The sequence below is a fragment of the Hyla sarda genome, chromosome 6, assembly GCF_029499605.1.
Source record: "Hyla sarda isolate aHylSar1 chromosome 6, aHylSar1.hap1, whole genome shotgun sequence".
NCBI classification, from domain to species: domain Eukaryota; kingdom Metazoa; phylum Chordata; class Amphibia; order Anura; family Hylidae; genus Hyla; species Hyla sarda.
Window position 1 is genome coordinate 255,826,767 of NC_079194.1, and position 22,133 is coordinate 255,848,899.

The 22,133-nt window shown below is 45.5% G+C and overlaps 1 protein-coding gene and 1 long non-coding RNA gene across 2 annotated transcripts in view; one reads left to right on the plus strand and one right to left on the minus strand.

The window, feature by feature from the left end:
• LOC130276951 (uncharacterized) overlaps positions 1–2,829 on the minus strand; it is a 40,636-nt gene extending 37,807 nt beyond the window's left edge. The window contains exon 1 of the long non-coding RNA XR_008845309.1: positions 2,723–2,829. This is a non-coding gene — a long non-coding RNA (uncharacterized LOC130276951). The remainder of the gene's footprint in view (positions 1–2,722) is intronic.
• Positions 2,830–2,831: 2 nt separating this feature from the next.
• TALDO1 (transaldolase 1) overlaps positions 2,832–22,133 on the plus strand; it is a 29,061-nt gene continuing 9,759 nt past the window's right edge. Inside the window, exons 1-2 of the mRNA XM_056527023.1 lie at positions 2,832–3,028; positions 21,896–22,019. Coding sequence (XP_056382998.1) covers positions 2,929–3,028; positions 21,896–22,019 — 224 coding nt within the window. The 5' untranslated portion in view covers positions 2,832–2,928. The remainder of the gene's footprint in view (positions 3,029–21,895; positions 22,020–22,133) is intronic.

Genomic DNA, 22,133 nt, shown 5'->3' on the forward strand with positions numbered 1-22,133 from the left:
CCTTGAAATACGACAGGGCTCCGAAGTGAGAGCGCCATGCGCATTTGAGGCCTAAATGAGGAATTTGCAATAGAGGCGGACCCAGTTACAAGGATGGAGCTTGTCTCAACCAAAACCCTACAGAAGTGTTTCCCAAACAGGGCGCCTCCATCTGTTGCAAGACTCCCAGCCTGCCAGGACAGTCAATGGCTGTCCGGCAATACTGGAAGCTGTTGTTTCACAACTGCTGGAGACTCTTTTTAGGAAACACTGCCGTATGAGACGTTTTCCTTTTAATTGGGGGGGGGGGGGGGGAGGGCATGCATATGTAGTTTTTACTTTTTATTATGTGGTAGTGTAGTGTAGTGTTTTAAGGGTACATTCACACAGGCAGGGGTTCGCAGTAAGTTTTCCGCTGGGAGTTTGAGTTGCGGCAGAAAATTTGTCGCAGCTCAAACTTGGAGAAGGAAACCCACTGTAAACCCCCGCCCATGTGAATGTAACCTGTAGGGACTCATTAGGGTTATAGGTTGAACTTGATGGACTCTGGTCTTTTTTCAACCTTATGAACTATGTTACTATGTTAGCCTGTACATTCACATGGGGGGGGGGGGGGGGGGCGCCCCAAACCTTCAGCTGTTGCAAAACTACAACTCCCAGAATGCACTGACAGACCGTACATGCTGGGAGTTGTAGTTTTGCAACAGCTGTAGGCACACTAGTGGGGAACCACTGAGTTAGGAAACAGACTCTAGCTCAGTGATTATAACCCTTGTGCCTCCAGCTGTTGCAAAACTACAACTCCCAGCATGTACGGTCTGTCAGTGCATTCTGGGAGTTGTAGTTTTGCAACAGCTGGAGGAAACAGTTAGGAAACAGACTCTAGATCACTGTTTCCCAACCAGTGTGCCTCCAGCTGTTGCAAAACTACAAATCCCAACATGCACTGACAGCTGAAAGGCATGCTTGGAGTTGTAGTTATGCAACAACTTGGGAAGAACAGTTTGGAGACCGCTAAGTAGTGGTCTCCAAACTGTAGCCCTCCAGATGTTGCAAAACTACAACTCCAAGCATGCCCAGACATGCTGGGAGTTGTAGTTTTGCAACATCTGGAGGGTCACAGTTTGGAGACCACTGTGTAGTGGTCTCCAAACTGTGGTCCTCCAGATGTTGCAAAACTACAACTTTCAGCATGCACTGACTGTCTGTGCATGCTGGGAATTGTAGTTTTGCAACATCTGGAGGGCTACAGTTTGGAGACCACCATATAGTGGTCTCCAAACTGCGCTACTTCAGATGTTGCAAAACTACAACTCCCAGCATGCACAGACAGTCAGAGCATGCTGAAAGTTGTAGTTTTGCAACATCTGGAGGACCACAGTTTGGAGACCACTACACATTGTTCTCCAAACTGTGGCCCTCCAGATGTTGCAAAACTACAACTCCCAGCATTGTCAGACAGCCTTTGGCTGTCTGGGCATGTTGGGAGTTGTAGTTTTGCAACTTTTAGAAGGCCACAGTGAAGATCACTTACCGTGATCTTCACTGCAGCCTCCTTAACCGCCGCACTTTCCGGCATGCCTCCTCCTGCTGCACTGCCGCTCCCATGCTGCCGCCACCGCTCCGATGCCGCTGCTGATCAGGATCCCGCAGGTAAACCGTTGGCCATGTCCCCCCTTTAACCCCCCTGCCCCTAACTGCTATTGGTCGTTCAGTCCTGATCAACCAACGGCAGGGGATAGGAGGAGGTGGCACCTATCCATTAGAATGGTTGGAGCTGTCTGTGACAGCTCTGATCACTCTTATTTTCCGGGCGATTGGGTCACCAGACTCTATTGGCCCAGAATCGCTGCACATCGCCGGTCTGAATTGATCCCCCGGGGCACTTTCACGGGATGCCTGCTGATAGATATCAGCAGTCATCCCGGTCTGATCACCGCCCGGCAAGTGGTGGTGATCGGAAATACCAGGACGCGAGGGGGTACCTGTACACCCTCCGTCCCCAACAGGTTAAGGGGGAATCTGACGCCTACTATGGGGAAATCTGCCACCTACTATAGGGGAATATGCCGCCTGCTATAATGGGCAATCTGCCTGCAACTATGAGGAGAATATGCCGCCTACTATGAGGGGAACCTGCCACATATTATATGGGGGAATATGCCGCCTGCTATAAGGGGCATACTGCCTCCTACTATGGGGGGAATCTGCTGCCAACCTGATGTGGGGGACATCTGCTGCTGCCAACCTGATGTGGGGGACATCTGCTGCTGCCAACCTGATGTGGGGGAGATCTGCTGCTGCCAACCTGATGTGGGGGACATCTGCTGCTGCCAACCTGATGTGGGGGAGATCTGCTGCTGCCAACCTGATGTGGGGGACATCTGCTGCTGCCAACCTGATGTGGGGGAGATCTGCTGCTGCCAACCTGATGTGGGGGACATCTGCTGCTACCCACTCTACTAGGGGAGGAGGGGGGGGCATTATAGTTACTGGAAAAGTGCGAAGACAGAAGATAACTGTCATTACAGTAACCACTGCACCGCATGAAAAGCCGCACGTGTGAATGCTCTTCAGTGTCACATTTTTTTGCCCTTTATCCATTTTGCTTTCTAGAAGTATCCAATTCCCTGGGCATGAACATGACTTTGGGCACATGCAGGCACACTATTTAGTCTAGTACATGCGCAGCATCCATGGTGCCGTGTGCCAGCCGCCCGTCCGTTCTCATTGGTCCGCTTACCTGTCATTTTTGACAAACACGCCCACCACGTTTGTGCAGGTGATGGGGCGGGCTCAGGGCACGTGTTTCCGTACGCGCTCGCTGATTGGCCGGCGCTGTGCCTGTCGCTCCTCCCTCGTTCCTCCGCTCCCATTGGCTGGGTACCTCGCGCCCCTCTGCCGGCCGCAACTATATATACACCCCACCGACCCATTCAAGCCTCTGTAATGTCCAACTGCACAGTCAAGAAGCAGAAGATGGAGGAGTCAGCGCTGGAGCAGCTCAAGAGCCACACGGTGGTGGTGGCCGACACCGGGGACTTCAATGGTGAGTGATGGGGCCTTGTATCTATATCCAGTATACAGGACTGAGTGTCCCCCCTGCACGTGCTCCTGTCACCTAGAGCGGATTATCTGCGGCTCAGTCCCCTGATCTCCGGCTCCATACAGTTACTTGTCATGAGTGCTCCAAAGGCGTGAGCGTCCAGTGCAGGAAGGTGTTCACACACTGCGGATTTGTTGCAGGTTTTGACTTTCCTGTTGAAGTTTATTGGGAAAAATCTGCACCAAATCAGAGTAAACTGAGGATTAACTCCAAAAAGTAACATCCCCCCCCCCCCCCCCCCAACAGGGCGGATCTAGACAGTCCATGTGTCCTGTATAAGGACTCTTAGGCTGGGTTCACACCACGTTTTTGCAATACAGTTCCTGTATACATTTTCAATTTGAAAACCATATGCATTGACTCTCCATTGAAATCTGTAAAAAAAAAAAGGAGCATCCAGTTGTGTCCGTCTTGCATCTTGTACGTTTATGTCAGTTTTTTTTTTTTTTTCCTGTACCAAAAACTGTAGCCTACCATGGGTTTTTGGTCCAGGTGAAAAACCGTATTGAAATGCGTGTATACACATATACATACAGTGGTCCCTCAACATACGATGGTAATCCGTCCCAAATGGACCATCGTTTGTTGAAACCATTGTATGTTGAGGGATCCGTGCAATGTAAAGTATAGGACAGTGGGCTTCAACCTGCGGACCTCCAGATGTTGCAAAACTACAACACCCAGCATGCCCGGACAGCCGTTGGCTGTCCGGGCATGCTGGGAGTTGTAGTTTTGCAACATCTGGAGGTCCGCAGGTTGAAGACCACTGGTATAGGAAGTTGTACTCACCTGTCCCCACCGCTCCGGACCGTCACCGCTGCCCTGGATGTCGCCTTCCATCGCTGTTGCTGCGTCCCCGATGTTCCGGCATGGCCTCTCGTTCCCCGGCATCTTCGCTCTCCGCCGCCGCTATCACGTCGCTCCTATTGGATGACCGGAGGACGTGATGACGACGGAGAGCGCCGACGATGCAGGGAATCGTGAAGCGGACGCGCCGGAGCCCCGAGGACAGGTAGGAGACCACCGCAGCACACGGGACACCGTAAACGGCTATCCGGTGGCAGCTGAAGCAGTCTGCGCTGCCGGATAGCCGTTTATGCGATGGCCCCGACATACAAAAGCATCGTATGTTGATTCTGCCTTCAACATGCGATGGTCTGAGAGGCCATCGTATGTTGAAATTATTGTCGGTCGTGGGGGGGGGGGGGGGCTGGTGTCACTGTATATTTTTTTTTTTTTACATGGGAGTCAATGGGAACCATACAAAACCGTATGTGCTTACGGTTCCATATGGGTTTCACCATACGTTTTGGCTTTGCAGTTTTTTTCTTGTAATTTCAAGCAAGTGAAACTTTATTCATAATGGAGTGAAAAGTTAAAAACATAACAGGACATTTTTAAAACCGTATACGGATTAAAATTTGTGCACACGTTTTGATAGTTTAGTCAGGTTTGAGGAATGTTTATCAAAAACCTGATACTGGAACTGTATTGCAAAAACGTGGCGTGAATCCATCTTATGTTGAGGGATCCGTGCAATGAAAAGAATAGGAAGTTATACTCACCTGTCCCCGATCTTCTGAAGACCTCGGCCTGTGCTCTCTGCACCTCAAGTCTCTGCTTTGCATGATTTTAAACAAAAAAGTGATTGTGTATATTTGCTGCAAATAAAGTGTATATGGATGGATAAGTCTTAGGCTGGGTTCACGCCACATTTTCAGCCATACGGGACTGCATACTGCTGGGGGAGCTAAAACCGGGCGCTCCCGTATCCCTGCCGTATGCCGCCCGTATGTAATTCATTTCAATGAGCGAAACGCGGACTCCAGTCGGCTCATTTTTGTCCCTGTATGTGTTTTCCCACCGGACCTAAAACCATAGTGTACCACGGTTTTAGGTCTGGTGGAAAACCGCATGTTGGGGTAAAAATGAGCCGTCCTGTATGGCTGAGAATGTGGTGTGAACCCAGCCTTAGAAAGTAAAAAAAATACTGTCACAGATCCTGGACAACTTTGAAGCTACTGCACATGTGTAGAGAAGCGCGGTAAACTGATGGCATTGTTCAGTGATACTATCCACTGGGTGACATAGATACAGTATTAATGTTATGGAAAGATACAACTAGAGATGAGCGAACTTAGTTAATTTGATTCGTCACAAACAAACTTCTCGGCTCGGCAGTTGATGACTTTTCCTGCGTAAATTAGTTCCGCTTTCAGGTGCTCCGGTGGGCTGGAAAAGGTGGATACATTCCTAGGAAAGAGTCTCCTAGGACTGTATCCACCTTTTCCAGCCCACCGGAGCACCGGAAAGCTGAACTAATTTATGCAGAAAAAGTAAACTGCCGAGCCGAGAAGTTCGTGACGAATCGAATTTACTGTAAGTTTGCTCATCTCTAGATACCACTTCAAGACAATTTTGAATCAACTGACTTTTTCACCTGACTAAAAATATATAAATAACACAGATTAACATCTGATTTTCATCCTATGCCATCACCTGTTTTTCTGTAGCATTTGATGTTATAGGTTCTCGGGAGGCCACATTTGCTCTGTCACCTTATGGCTGTTTACTTAAAACCTAAAAAAACGTTACTATTTAAAACAAATCGCATGTTACATGATCTACACGTTGCAGTAAATTGTGTGAACCCAGCCTTAGTGACTTTCTTCCCAATCGTGGCTTCAGTTGTGCCCAGTGTGAACTGCAGCATGAAGCAAGGTAAACTGGCACTGCCTAGATCGGCCTCTCCGCTAAGGGCTCGTTCACATTAGGCTTTGTTTGGGGATCTCATTTATAGAATCCATTGTAAGAGTAAAGCAAATACTGCAGTAAATTTTTTTCTCTGCTAAAATCCTGCATTTAAAAAAATAGGGAAATTCTGGTACTTTACTACTTATTCCCTAAACGCAATTAGGGAAGTGTCTGGTTGCCGGCTGTCTGACCACTGACCCGGTGTTCTGAAGATTTTAGTTTAGAACACTGGTTCTCGAAACATTCCCCCTCCATGCACAGTCTATGGCAGAGCCAGATACGAGTGCTGTTCTCATGTATTTCCGGCTATCCCATAGAGAAGCATGGACAGGGGGGGTTCGACCACTTCTCTGTGCGGTGGTCAACACTGTGCCAGACAAAAAATCGAGGGGGTCCCAGAAGAAGTTAACTGCCAATGTTCCTTTAAAGCAGGGGTCTCAAACTCCTGGCCCGGCGAACAAAATTTTGCGGCCCAGTTGCCGGCAGGTGATTTCTTCAGCCATTTAGCCCTTCAGGCAGCACAAAATGCCGGAAGACTTCACACACTGCTACTGACCTAGATCTCCCTGCTGCAGCCTATTACGAGCCTTCCTGGAGGGATGTGCGCAATTGGTGACGTAATGGCAAACGCAGCGCAGGATGCTGGGACGCTGACATCCTGCGTGGCGCATGTGATGAAGTCACCTAACGTGTGCATTCCTGCAAAGAAGGCTCATTTTCGGTTGTAGCAGGGAGATGTAAGTACTGTAGCTGTGAAACTTAACTTTCCAAATTACTAATAAGGGAGGACCTGCATATCACCAGGGGCTAACATATCTTCTTAGGGGGTATACTTGTTTAAATAAGAGCCTTACCAGCTGGGGATAAAATCTATCTGGGGGCCATCAGGTAGGGCTCCCCAGTAGGTAGACGGGTCCACAGATGGATATTACCCAATCAGATATGATCCCCATCACTATCTGGGACCTCTATTCCTACTTGGGAGCCCTACCTGAAGAGGGTCATATCTATCGGGGGGCATTATATGTGAGGGGGCATGCGGCCCAGCCTCACCCAGCCTCTACCTCCAGTGACCCCAGATAACTTTAGTTTTAGACTCCTTCAAAGTGTACCAGTCATTTGGTTTAAAAAAAACCTTATAAAGCCTAGCTATCAATGTTGTGCTGTTTAGGCAGTAGTCTAGTGTTTCCCAGCCAGGGTGCCTCCAGCTGTTGCAAAACTACAACTCAGTCAGTACATGCTGGGAGTTGTAGTTTTGAAACAGCTGGAGGTTTGCCCCCCCATGTGAATGTACAGGGTACATTCACATGGGCAGGTTTACAGTAAGTTTCCTGCTTCAAGTTTGGGCTGCGGTAAATTTTTCGCCGCAGCGCAAACTCCTAGCGGGAAACTCGCCGTAACCCGCCAGCCTTCGGCTGTCCGTGCATGCTGGGAGTTGTAGTTTTGCAACAGCTGGAGGCACCCTGGCTGGGAAACACTGCTGTAGTCACACATAAGGTATCCTGCGCATATTTGATGTACAGTATTAGAAACTGCAGATTGCACTGTAAACTTAGTCATTGCAAACCGCTTTGAATCTGCAGCTCTAAATCCTGAAAATCAAAAAATGCGCAAAGTACACCCGAAGGGTGGGGTCCAGCGTGCCGTATTTAGCTGCTTATTTGCTACTGTCTATTATTTGGTAGCAAAATCTGCTGCAGAAAATCTGCAGCAAAATACGGCACATGTAACCCAACTCTTATCAGCTTTAAACGGGCTGCGGCGCTGATGTTGTTCTCAGTATTTTTTATTCAGCAGAGGGGACATTCCACCTAAGAATCCCGCACTGCAACCTCCCTCCCTCTTGGACCACCACAGAGAGCCTTGGGGTCCTGCACGGCTCGTCGGCCAATCAGTGATTCCTAGGAGCTGTGAAGTCACCGGCTCCAACTCACTGAAGGCTACACATGCTCCCAAGAGAGCGCATGCGCAGTGATAGGAGACTTGGGGCTCGGTTTTCCATACTGAGTACCAGTCATAAGGAAGAAAGCAAGACGCAGTGACTAGCGGGAAGGACGCCACCTAGTGGTGGCATAGAAATACCAAGAATAACACTGAAAAAGAGATGGCATAAAGTAAATGACAATTCTGCTTATTTTGGGGTGTACTTAATCACAGGTTAACATAATGACGGCCCATTTAAATCCCAACAACTGAATGTGACCTCTGAGGAAATGTAGGGCCTCCTGTCGTCACCCTCACAATGTGATCATTGGGTGCTGCTAATACAGGAGACCATGGGGAATAAGTCTTTTGGGGAGATTTATCAAATCCTGTGTAGAGGAAGTGGTACAGTTGCCAATAGCAACCAGATTGCTTGTCTTTTTAAAGGCCTTTGAAAAATGACGGTATCAATCTGGTTGCTGTGGACAGCTCCTCCACTGTTCCTCTACGCGGGTTTTGGTAAATTCCCCCCCCCCCCCCCCCCTACCTGTGTATGTCAGTGTATTTGCTTTTTAGGCCCAACTTAAAGGGGTACTCCAGTGGAAACTTATTATTATTTTTTTTTTATGAACTGGTGCCAGAAAGTTAGATTTGTAAATTACTTCTGTTTAAAAATCTTTATCCTTTCAGTACTTATTAGCAGAGGAAATTTTTTTTTCTTTTGTCTTGTCCACAGTGCTCTCTGCTGACACCTGTCCTTGTCAGGAACTGTCCAGAGCAGCATAGGTTTGCTATGGGGATTTTCTCCTTCTCTGGACAGTTCCTGATACGGACAGAGGTGTCAGCAGAAAGCAATGTGGTCAAGACAAAAAAGAAATTAGAAAAGAACTTTCTCTGTAGCATACAGCTGCTAATAAGTACTGGAAGGGTAAAGATTTTTTAATAGAAGGAATTTACAAATCTGTTTAACTTTGTGGCACCGGTTGATTTAAATGTTTTCCACCGGAGTACCCCTTTAAAGGGGTTACTCAAAGATTTCAAGTTATACCGGCTTATCCACGGGATATCCTTTTCATGACCATGGGGGTCCCAGTGTCGGCCCACCCTTCCCTCACCAATGAGTTATCCTTTGTGGGGCAACACCCTTCAAGACCTGGTCTTGTAGGCTGCCGGTCAGTAAAACTGCAGTACAGGATTATGGCGCTGTACAACCGGATCAGTCAAGAGTAAGTTTAAAAACAATTAGAGTAAGAATAGTCCATTAAAATTCCTCAAAGCTAAGGTGACATGTAGAGATGAGCAAACTTACAGTAAATTGGATTCGTCACGAACTTCTCGGCTCAGCAGTTGATGACTTATCCTGCATAAATTAGTTCAGCTTTCCGGTGCTCCAGTGGGCTGGAAAAGGTGGATACAGTCCAAGGAAAGAGTCTCCTAGGACTGTATCCACCTTTTCCAGCCCACGGGAGCACCTGAAAGCTGATCGAATTTATGCAGGATAAGTAATCAACTGCTGAGCCGAGAAGTTCGTGACAAATTGAATTTACTGTAAATTCGCTCATCTCTAGTGACATGTTAAATTTATTTCTGTCTTCACCTGGTGGTGGTCATTGGCAGTTATGATGCTCTTTAGTGTTTACATTGAAATAGGTGCAGCAGTGTGGACCAGGGTGCCTCCAGCTGTTGCAAAACTACAACTCCCAGCATGCCCGGACAGCCGTTGGCTGTCCGGGCATGCTGGGAGTTGTAGTTTTGCAACAGCTGGAGGCACCCTGGTTGGGAAACACTGGTGTGGAGGATGGGGTGCGCTGTACCCAGCTTACCTTAGGTGGCCTGTAAGGTGTGGTAAAACAAATCCTAGCAAATAAAGGTGCTGACTGTGCCCGGGTGTTACTGTAGAAGTAAAGGCTATGCTGGCATGACATCAGCAAACACAGTGCACCAGATCAGAAGACTCATATGGGTTTTGTATAACCTGTGGTACATAATGGTGTATTCATATGGGACGCTGGAAAGTTTCCTCCCGTATAGATATATTGCAGTGCTGCCATGGGCATTGAGCTTGTGTGCCCCGTGGTATGACTATTGTGGCTGGCAGCGTCATTCATGAATGGTGGCCAATGGGAAGAATTAAGCGGATATCGGACAAGCAGAATATGGAGGAAAGTCCCAGACCAACCCCCATGGGTCTGATAGCTGTATATGGGGGTCATAATATGGACATGAAGGATAGAGGGGGATCTCAGCTAAAATCTATCTATAACAAGGGGTGCTACCCAGCATTAAATAGCAACTACGAAAGTATTGGACAAAGATCAATGCTAAAACAGATGCACACCCAATGTATAATGGAAATAACACTTTATTGGATATACAAGAAATATAATCTCCGCAAGAGAGACATCAGATAAAAACTTAAAAAGGCTCCTACTGAGCCACACTACAGCAGGGGGCGACACTGTCCCCCCCCAGGATATAGGTATAAAGTAATGGACCTCCCTATCCAAATATCATGAGCCTGTACTATCCCCCAAATGCTGCAGGAACACTTATTGTATACAAATTACACTGTCAATAAAGCATAATGGTGCAAGACAATGACCAACCAACTATGGTGGAATCGCTCCGAATAATCAGCTAAACTATTAGAAAGTCAGCATGATAATGAGTAATAACACTACGGTAGGTAGGATTAGCTGGTATAAAACGGGAGAAGCCAGGCAAAGGAGGACGGGAAGAACAATGAAGCTCATTAGCCCATGTCTGCGAGACCCCCCCCCCCCACGCATGGAAGTCACCCCTGAGGCAGTCACATGCTGTGATGGAACGAGTGGGGTATCGCGGCCATGGGCTAGTTAGCTTCACTGTTCCTCCCGTCCTCCTTTACCTGGCTTCTCCCCTCAGTGCTGTCCGTTTTATACCAGCTAATCCTATCAGTGTTCTCACTCATCATGCTGACTATCTAATAGTTTAGCTGATTATTCGGAGTGATTCCATCTGTGCAATACCATAGCTGGTTGGTCATTGTCTTGCACCATTATGCTTTACTGACATTGTGTAATTTGTATACAATAAGTGTTCCTGCAGCATTTGGGGGATAGTACAGGCTCACGATATTTGGATATGGAGGTCCATTACTTTATGCCCATGTCCTGGGGAGATATAGTGTCGCCCCGCTGTAGTGTGGCTCAGTAGGAGCCTTAAGTGTTATCTGATTGTCTTGCTGAGATTGTATTTCTTGTATATCCAATACATTTGTTGTTTTCATTATACATGCGGAGTGTATCTGTTTTAGCATTGATCTTTGTCCGATAATATGGACATGAGTGTGAAACAGCTTACCCCTAAACCAGTATTCAGCACAGATCACGGCAGGGATTTAGTATTCATACGGTATGAAGATGTACCGTATTCTCGTACTTATTTCTCATCACTTTTTTTTTTTTAGATTTAACAGTTTAATAAATCTTCGCGTAATTTATTCCATGCTTCTGACTCCTACCCCTAAATGTTCTGTATAATAGATGCCGACTCCAGCTTGGTGGTGACATCTGAATTCTTTATCTACTTCATCACTCTGCAGTTGCTCCGTTTTTCGTCACAATTGCTCAAGTTCCCTGTTATATGGGAAGCGTAATATGCAGTTACCAAACTGGTTTGCAGCACCGCACTATGAAGAAATATATTGTAAGGGCAGTTTGGAAACCCCTGTATGCAAATAAATGGTTGTTCTGCATGTCTCAACTGGACCAGGACTCTACTCGGGAGTTTTCAGACTGAATGCAGCTGCCAGAAACATTAGGCACTGGTCAGTCATAGCCCAGACACTGTACAATGGACTGGAATGAGCTGCTGTATTCAGTGCCAGCTCAGCAGTTGTCATAGGGTCTCCTGGTCTAAGAGAACAATGGTCAGTAGAGCGGAGTCATAATGTGGAAGTGATGTCCCCTGTGTACAGAAGGAAGAATAAGGCATTGGGTAATTTTGGATCAGTAAAACTGCAGGGGGTGTGGATGATAAAAATAAACTTGTCCAAGGGACATCCCTGAAAATTGTCAGTGTGCCTGGCACCATGCCCCTCTTCATGCTAGTGGGCATGGTATGCCTGCTGGTCTTGACTGTTGCTTCTGGAATTCCTATCAGGGAGGGCTCCTGGTTGCCAGACATGTGAACCCATCCTTAGCTATTGCCTCTAGGTTTAGATACCCCTGACCTATTCTGACTCCTGGGGTCACCACCAATAATGAGCGGGAATCATCCACTCTCTTTGGGACTACCAAAAATACCAAAGTTATAGTGCTTGTGTTCAGTCCTAAATTTGAGTAGAGCTACAGTGCCCATACTAACCTATGAGACATATACTAGACACTGGGGTATTCATATGCCACAGCTGCCATTGCAACCCATGGATACCCTGATTACATTGTGTGCTAACAAAGCCCCATCACTATAGACCACAGCACCACACTGTGCCCACTGCTTTCTGGCACTGCCATATTTATAGCATGGGTATTGCTGAACAGTTAACTATGATCAGTACAAATATTGCCTGTTGGTGGATAGATATAGTGAGTGGAAATGCTGTGATAGTTAGGGCTGTGTGCAGACAAGTTATATATGAAGATTGCTTATATACTGCTCTATAGGGCTGTGAGCAGAATAAGCACGAGAGAAGCCTGATATATACACGTGGATGTACATCATAGCGCGGTGAGCTTTCTAATAACCAGATGACCCTAGCGGCTTTGTCTGGTAAAATAGATCATTTGACCACCATGAATGGCATAGAATGGCCCTTTATAAGTGCAGGCTGCCCTATGCCCTGAGATGCTCACAGGCCGTACACTTTAGGTTGCTCTCTGCCAATCACGCAGCTATCCCTCCGGGGTTACTCCTGTACATGTGATCTGAGAGCAGTAAGCTGCTGCCAGGCTCCTCTGGTTTCACATTATCTCACAGATATCGGCTCCGGAAGATCCAGCGTGTTTGAAAAGTACTGCTGAACGAATGTTTGGTCAACAGCTGTCCTTGTGTCTTCTGGCGCTACTCTCCTTCAGGGCTGCGATGATCAATAGAATTGATAATGGAAATAATTGTCATCAATTTGGGTTATGGCCTAGCAACCAATAGTATTCCTACTGTAACTACCTGTGTCCCAGCCTTAGCCCCTCAATCTGCCCCTACACGTGGCAACTCAAAGGTCTGTGAACTGTGCCTTCTCCCCTGCAGTTCGGATTTGGCTCGTATGTTAACCCTTTAGGTACTGTTCCCTCTCTCCCCCTGTTAACTTTCTGATAGTCCCTGATCCTCTCATGTACTCTTCCCTGACCAAATCAAAGGAACCCTGAGCTCTCCCTGTGGGGAATCAATGTGAACTAGTGGTGGAGTATTTGTAGAAGAAACGCGCTCACCTGGTTCTGTTGTGCTAGGAAGGCACAACGCTCAAGGGTGTATGGACTAGAAGACTGCAGCGGCTTTCCATGCCGACTCGCGGACGTGATATGCAAAGGGAGAAACTATGAAGATGGAAGCTGAGACCACGCTGTCAAAGCATATGGACGACTCCAAGATATATAAGGTAAGCATGCTTTATTCATAAAACACACGCAATGAGTTTGGTGTCTTGAAACGTGTTGCGTCTTTTTTTTAAGAATAAAGCATCCTTACCTTATATCTTGGAGTCCTCCATATCCTATGACAGCGCGGTCTCAGCTTCCATCTTCCTAGTTTCTCCCTTTGAATGTACTCTTCCCTGGACTTCTAATTCCATATTTTCTTTTAAAAAAAGTCAACTAATTGATTTGACATGTTGCAGTTTTACTGTCCTTACAGGCATGGCATCTTAGGGAATATAGCAACCTCATATTCTACTATACAGGTTCGGTGGGTCTGTACAACATTTGGGACATTCCCTTGGTTGAACGAAGCCTTTTGCAACATGCTGACAGCATTGGGCTGGATCAGTTTCATCTACACTGCTCAAAAAATGAAACACGAAGATAACACATCCTAGATCTGAATGAACTAATCGTATGAAATACTTTTCTTTACATAGTTGAATGTGCTGACAACAAAATCACACAAATGGAATCAATGGAAATCAAATGTATCAACCCATAGAGGTCTGGATATGGAGTCACACTCAAAATCAAAGTGGAAAACCACACTACGGGCTGATCCAACTTTGATGTAATGTCCTTAAAACAAGTCAAAATAAGGCTCAGTAGTGTGTGGTCTCCACGTGCCCATATGACCTCACTACAATGCCTGGGCATGCTCCTGATGTCCTCCCAGACCTGGACTAAAGCATCCGCCAACTTCTGGAGTCTGTGGTGGATAGAGCAAGACATGATGTGCTCAATCAGATTCAGGTCTGGGGAACAGGCGGGCCAGTCCATAGCATCAATGCCTTCCTCTTGCAGGAACTGCTGACACACTCCAGCCACATGAGGTCTAGCATTGTCTTGCATTAGGAGGAACCCAGGGCCAACCGCACCAGCATATGGTCTCACAAGGGGTCTGAGGACCTCATCTCGGTACCTAATGGCAGTCAGGCTACCTCTGGCAAGCACATAAAGGGCTGTGCGGCCCCCCAAAGAAATGCCACCCCACACCATTACTGACCCACTGCCAAACCGGTCATGCTGGAGGATGTTGCAAGCAGCAGAACGTTCTCCACGGCTTCTCCTGACTCACGTCTGTCACATGTGGTCAGTGTGAACCTGCTTTCATCTGTGAAGAGCACAGGGCGCCAGTGGTGAATTTGCCAATCTTGGTGTTCTCCGGCAAATGCCAAACGTCCTGCACAGTGTTGGGCTGTAAGCAGAACCCCCACCTGTGGATGTTGGGCCCTCATACCACCCTCATGGGGTCTGTTTCTGACCGTTTGAGTGGACACATGCACATTTGTGGCCTGCTGGAGTCAGGGCTCTGACAGTGCTCCTCCTGGTGGAGGCACATAGGCGGAGGTAGCGGTCCTGCTGCTGGGACCACCTGCAGAAGCGGGCCTACTGCTCACCACCTGTAGAACCACTCCTTTATTGGGGGGTGTCTTGCTAATTGCTTAGAATTTCCACCTGTTGTCTGTTCCATTTGCACAACAGCATGTGAAATTGTCAGTGTTCTGAGTGGACAGTGTGATTTCACAGAAGTGTCATTGACTTGGAGTTACATTGGGGTGTTGAAGTGTTCCCTTTATATTTTGAGCAGTGTATTTGAAGCAGAACATTGCACATTAGAACATGACTTTAAGAAACAGGCCTGGTTTCCTGCTGGTCTGAAATAAGATCATTCCTTCCTCATGTGGCAACCATGCCCTCCAATCTGCCTAGTCACTGTGAGTAAGACTCTATAATAAAGACCTGGAACAATGAAGTCAAATGATAAAATGTGAACACACCTTTATCCACCCGAGGCCGACTAGGTGGAAGCGTTGTGGGGAATCCTGCTGCCAAGAATAGATCCAACCTGCAATAATGGATTATCTGCTGTAGAAAGCTTGGAAACCATTAATCACCTCTCTCCAAACTGTGGCCCTCCAGACGTTGCAAAACTACAACTCCCAGCATGCCTGGATAGCCAAGGAGTTGTAGTTTTGCAATATCTGGAGGTCCTCAGCTGGAAGATCTTAGACCATTTTCTAAAGTAAATCTTAAGTAAATACATGTCAAATAGGACATTTTGGCCAAAATAAATATTAAACCTCTGTGCCAAATTTTTTCAGTAGTGCTGGAAAATGGCAAGTCCAGCCTTGTTTCTATTCAGCCTACACCCAAACCTGCATGGCACATGCCCTGGCACAGTGCAGAAGGGACAGATACCACAATACAATAGTGGCATAGATACTGCAGACTTGAAGCCTGTCACCTTAAAGGGGTACTCCAGTGGAAAAGATATATATTTAATTAACTGGTGCCAGAAAGTTAAACAGGTTTGTAAACTATTAAAAAAAATCTTAATCCTTTCAGTACTTTTCAGCTGCTGTATTTTCCACAGGAAGTTCTTTTCTCTTTGAATTTTTCCTTCTCCACTGTGCTCTCTTGACACCTGTGTCCAGAGCAGGAACAATTCCCCATAGCAAACTTCTCCTTCTCTGGAGCAGCACCGTGGACAGAAACTTCCTCTGTATTATACAGCAGCTAAGTACTGGGTGCGGAGGTACTTCACGCACCAGGATGTACATTTAAGTCCTGTACATGACCACAAGCATCGAAGCGGGGGTCGCGTCATGTACTGCAGGTCCCGGCTGCTAATGGCTGACATCAGTAAATGGCGCTGATGTCCGCCATTAACGCCTCAGATGCCGTGATGAATAGTTTACGGCATCTGCAGCAGTGCGGTACTTTAAATGGATGATCGGGTTGCCTGCGACCACCTCCTGGTCGAGCAGAAGAGAGCCAATAATGCTGATCAGTGCTATGCCCTATGCATAGCACTGAACAGTGTTGGCAATCAATCGATTGCTATAGATACTCCCCTATGGGAACAAAGTGTAAAACAAAAGTTAAAAAATGTAAAAATTAAAAAGGGAAACATTTGAGAAATCACTGCATGCGTAAATGACCAAAATATCAAAATATGTTAATGATCCCATACGGTGAACGGCGTAAACATATAAAAAAGCTAAATTGCTGCTTTTTGTCATTTTATTCCCAAAAATGATAAAAGGTGATCTAAAAGTTTTTTGTAAGCAAATGTGGTATCAAAGTACAGATCACGATACTGCCCCATATACAGAACAATTAGTTATAGGTCAATATAGGGCAATTGTAAACATACGGATTTTGTACAAAGTTTGATATTTTTAACCATGGGTATTTTAATCGTATTTACCCACAGAATAAAGAAAACATGTCATTTTTTTTCAGTAAAGTGTAGTGTCAAAATGAAACCCTCCAAAATATGCAAAATTGTGATTTTCAATTAAATTTCCTCCCTAAAAAATTGTGGGTTCGCCGTACATTTTCTGGAAAAATTTGGTATTACAAAGTAAAATTGTTCACGTAAAACACAAGCCCTTATACGGGGTCTGTAGATGGAAATATAAAAAAAGTTAAGGATTTTAGAAGGCGAGGAAGAAAATAAACGCAAAAATAAAATTGGCCTGGTCCTTAACCCATTAAGGACACATGACGTACTGGAACGTCATGTGTCTGCTCCCGATCTATAAAGCGGGGCCATGGCCTCTAACATAGTGGGTCGGGCCCGGCCTCTTAACAGTCAGGACCCGTGGCTAATAGCGCGCGGCAAAGTTCAACGCAGCGTCTAAAGTGAAAGTATGCTGGTTAGCTCAGTGGGCTGTTCGGGATAGCCGCGGCGAAATCGCGGCATCCTGAACAGCTTACAGGACAGCTGGAGGGTCCCTACCTGCCTCCTCGCTGTCCGATCGCCAAATGACTGCTGAGTGCCTGAGATCCAGACCTGAGCAGTCAAGCGGCAGAATAATCGATCACTGGTTTCTTATGAGAAACCATTGATCAATGTAGAAGATCAGTGTGCAGTGTTATAGGTCCCTATAACACTGCAAAAAAAGTGAATAAAGATCATTTAACCCCTTCCCTATTAAGTTTGAATCGCCCCCCTTTTCCCATAAAAAGTGTGCGGAAATGTCCGAATTATAAAAATATATTGTTAATTAAACCGCACGGTCAATGGCTTACGTGCAAAAAATTCCACATTTTTGGTCACTCTTTAAATCATGAAAAAAATGAATAAAAAGCGATCAGTAAGTCCTATCAATGCAAAAATGGTACCGCTAAAAACTTCAGATCACGGTGCAAAAAATTAACCCTCATACCGCCCCACAAGCGCAAAAATAAGTTATAGGGGTCAGATGACAATTTTAACCCCTTAAGGACTCATGATTTTTCAGTTTTTGCACTTTCGTTTTTTCCTCCTTACCTTTTAAAAATCATAACCCTTTCAATTTTCCACCTAAAAATCCATATTATGGCTTATTTTTTGTGTCGCCAATTCTACTTTGCAGTGACATTAGTCATTTTACCCAAAAATGCACGGCAAAACGGAAAAAAAATCATTGTTCGACAAAATCGAAGAAAAAATGCCATTTTGTAACTTTTGGGGGCTTCCGTTTATACGCAGTGCATATTTCGGTAAAAATGACACCTTATCATTATTCTGTAGGTCCATACGATTAAAATGATACCCTACTTATATAGGTTTGATTTTGTCGCACTTCTGGAAAAAAATCATAACTACATGCAGGAAAATGTATACGTTTAAAAATGTCATCTTCTGACCCCTATAACTTTATTTTTCCACATACAGGGCTGTATGAGGGCTCACTTTTTGTGCCGTGATCTGAAGTTTTTATTGGTATGATTTTTGTTTTGATCGGACTTTTTGATCACTTTTTATTCATTTTTTAATGGTATAAAAAGTGACCAAAAATGCGCTTTGACTTTGGAATTTTTTTTGCGTGCACGCCATTGACCGTACGGTTTAATTAACAATATATGTTTATAGTTCGGACATTTACGCACGCGGCGATACCACATACGTTTTTTTATTTTTTTTTACACTGTTTTATTTTTTTATGGGAAAAGGGGGTGATTCAAACTTTTATTAGGGAAGGGGTTAAATGACCTTTATTAACACTTTATTTTAAAAAAAATTTTTTTGCAGTGTTATAGCTCCCATAGGGACCTATAACACTGCACACACTGATCTCTTACACAGATCACAGGCATGTATTAACACGCCTGTGATCAGTGTTATCGGCGTGTGACTGCTCCTGCCTGGATCTCAGGCACGGAGCAGTCATTCGTCGATCGGACACCGAGGAGGCAGGTAAGGGCCCTCCCGGTGTCCGGTCAGCTGTTCGGGACGCCGCGATTTCACCGCGGCGTTCCCGAAAAGCCCGACTGAGCAGCCGGGTCACTTTCGCTTTAGAAGCGGCGGTCAGCTTTGACCGCCGCTTCTAAAGGGTTAATACCGCACATCGCCGCGATCGACTGTGTGGTATTAGCTGCGGGTCCCGGCCGTTGATGAGTGCCGGGACCGACACAATATGATGCGGGATCGCGGCGCGATCCCACTTCATATCGTGGGAGCCGGCGCAGAACGTAAATATACGTCCTGCGTCATTAAGGGGTTAAACGTATTTTCCTGCATGTAGTTATGATTTTTTCCAGAAGTACGACAAAATCAAACCTATATAAGTAGGGTATCATTTTAATCGTATGGACCTACAAAATAAAGATATGGTGTCATTTTTACCGAAAAATGTACTACGTAGAAACTGAAACCCCCAAAATTTACAAAAAATAAGCAATCATATGGATTTTTAGGTGCAAAATTGAAAGTTATGATTTTTTTAAACTGAAATAAAAAAGCACAAACTTGATGCACTCTGTAGTGTAACACCAAAGGTGAGTTGGTAACGCTAAGTGTGAATTGCGCTTACCTCATGAAGTTGTACTCCAACCAAGTACAACAATGGAACAGGGTGTATCATCAAAGGGTCTCTGCAGCTTCGTCCCGCTGAAATAGATTCACGATAAAAACAAGCAATCTCCAGGTAGCAGAGCGGGATCAATGGAAGCGCTGAGACCAGATAAGAAGTTAAAAGGATTTATTTCCCATAATGCAACGCGTCTTGCCTGAGGAAGCGGGTGACCGTGAAACGCGTTGCATTATGGGAAATAAATCCTTTGAACTTAGCTGGACTCAGCGCTTCCATTGATCCTGCTCTGCTACCTGGAGATTGCTTTTTATCATGATTTTTTAAAGGTAAGGAGGAAAAAATTTAAATGCAAAAAACGGAAAAACCCTTGGTCCTTAAGGGGTTAAGGTGACAATGGGCTGTGTCCTTAAATGGCCACTATAACAATGTTTTTTGTTAAATCCAAAAGAGCACTATAAAATGATTTGTAAATACATTAATTTAATTTATTCATTGATTTAACTTAAATCTCCTGTATAAAACTGGCCACGAGTCCCACACTGATCTCAGCCCGTCGCTATGTAAAAACTGACGGTGGCAACACTCTGGCCTGTCGGAATACAGGAAGTGAGGACGGGCTTCAGAAGGCTCTGTGCGCGCTCCCGGCCTGTCGCTCAGCACAAGGAGAAACAGAGGGAGGCATTTATTCGTGCGCCGCTGCAGCTGTTCGTCCATCCATAACAGGTACTGCCAGGGGCTATAGCTCTATCCCAGTCAGAGTACACGACTGGCTGGGATTTGTAGTCTGATTTTGCAATATGAAAGAGGAGCAGATGATGATATATATTATCCTCCGCTCCTCTCATGTTGCATATGATATTGGTGTAGAAAACTACAAATCCCAGCCAGTTGTGCATTGCATTATATATTATCCTCTGCTCCTCTTAAATATTGCATGGCTGGCTGGGATTTGTAGTCCCCTCACAATATTTTATGCAATATAAAAGAGCAGAGGATTATATAGATAATTTTTTATTATCCTCTACTCTTACATATTGCATAAGATGTGTTGGTGACTACAAGTCCCAGCCAGTCATGCAATATGTAAGAGCAGAGGATGAGGAGATCCAGAGAGGAAAGGGTTACATAGCAGCCTGCAGTGATTGGCTGACTTCTAGACTCAGTGACAGTGAGGGAGGAAGTTCAGTCATGTAGAGTGAGGGCAGAAGAGGGACGCCCCCTGCCTGAGAGAATCCAGACTGCAACTGATGTAAATTCTTTTTATTAGAAATATAGGTTCTAAACACTTAAAACTTAATGTACATGATCAGGGTGAGGTACTGAGTAACACAACAGTTTATTTGGGGGAGATGATGGGTACGCTTTAAGGTTTAAACATTTTCCACTGCAGTCCCCCTTTTAAGCATGGATTACGTAGCTGAATGTATTCCACATACTTCATCTGCAATATTATGGGGCCTATTGTATATTGTTAGAACAACCTATTCCAAATACTTCACAAGAGACTGATAAATCCAGATACTCCGAAATAGAGTAATTTTAAGTTCACAATGAATAAAATATCCCTCCGACATATGCTACAGTATAGTTGTAAAGCTGAGGTCACTCGTGATGCTCTGTATGAATGGCAGCCTGGGGGGTAGATTGATGTACTCTGGGGGTGTTTGTGGCAAATCTGTCATACTACAAACCCAGTGGGATTTTTTAGGAGGTCTTGCACATACAGTAACCTGTGCATATTTGAAGCTCAGGATTTGAAGCTGCAGATTTAAATGTAAACTAAATGACTTTAAGGGGCACTGCAGCTAAAATGAACTCATTCCAGATCTACAGGATAGGGGGATAAGTAACTAATCACTGATTAAGACCCCGTCTCACTGGGTGAGCAGTGCATGTAGACAACCGCTAGACTGCACATGCTCCATTAATTTCTATGGGGGCAGATGATGCCAGAGTGCTGGACTCGGTCTCTTCGGAGCTCCCATAGAAATCAATGGCGGACATGCTGTAGTCTACCAGTCTACCGCACTCTCCTCACTCAGAGCCGCGTCCCGTTCCGGAGATCAGTGGGGTGGTTCCAGCGGTCTGACCACTGTCCTGTGGATAAGGGAATTCTGCACATGAAATATGTGCAGTATCCTGTACATGTGAATAGATCCTTAGAGCGTATTCACACATACAGGATCTTCTGCAGATTTCATGGAAAATCAGTACAAACAATTGAACACAGCTTTAAATCTGCAGCAGTATATTGTGTGAATACTCCCTTAGGGATTGCTCACATGTGCATATTTTGCTGCAGAAATTCTGATTTTCATACTCATGGACTTCACCACAGGTTTATTTTCCACAGCATATTTTGCTACCATTAACTTCAGTGGGTCTGCAGAAAATCTACAAACCTGCTCACCCATTGAGGTCAATGGTAGAATAATCTCCAGTCTATTTGTGTGAATGGGCCCAAAGGGTACTGTGACAAGTGAGGCGTTCACTGCCCATTGAAGTCAATAGATAGCAAACTACAAACATATGTGAACGTACCCTTAGGGGGTTGAATGTGGGGAGTATTTTGGTGCACATTGTGCTGCTAATGCATGGGAATGGTTTGTGTAACCCTGTTTTCATGCAGGCAGATCTGTTGGTGCTGCAGAAAGTCGCATGATTTTGGCTGAGCTGCTACTCACTAATATGGTCATCTCTCTCTATAGCTATTGCAGAATACAAGCCACAAGATGCCACCACCAACCCATCACTGATATTGGCAGCAGCGCAAATGCCTGATTACCAACACCTTGTAAAAGATGCTATTCAGTACGGAAAAAAGCTTGGAGGGTAAGTACAAGGGGGAGACTTGGCAGCTTTTCCTCTGGACAGGTTTGGATGGGTTTCCCATAGCAACAAATCAGATCGCTTTCATTTTCACAGGCATTTTCAATAATAAAAACA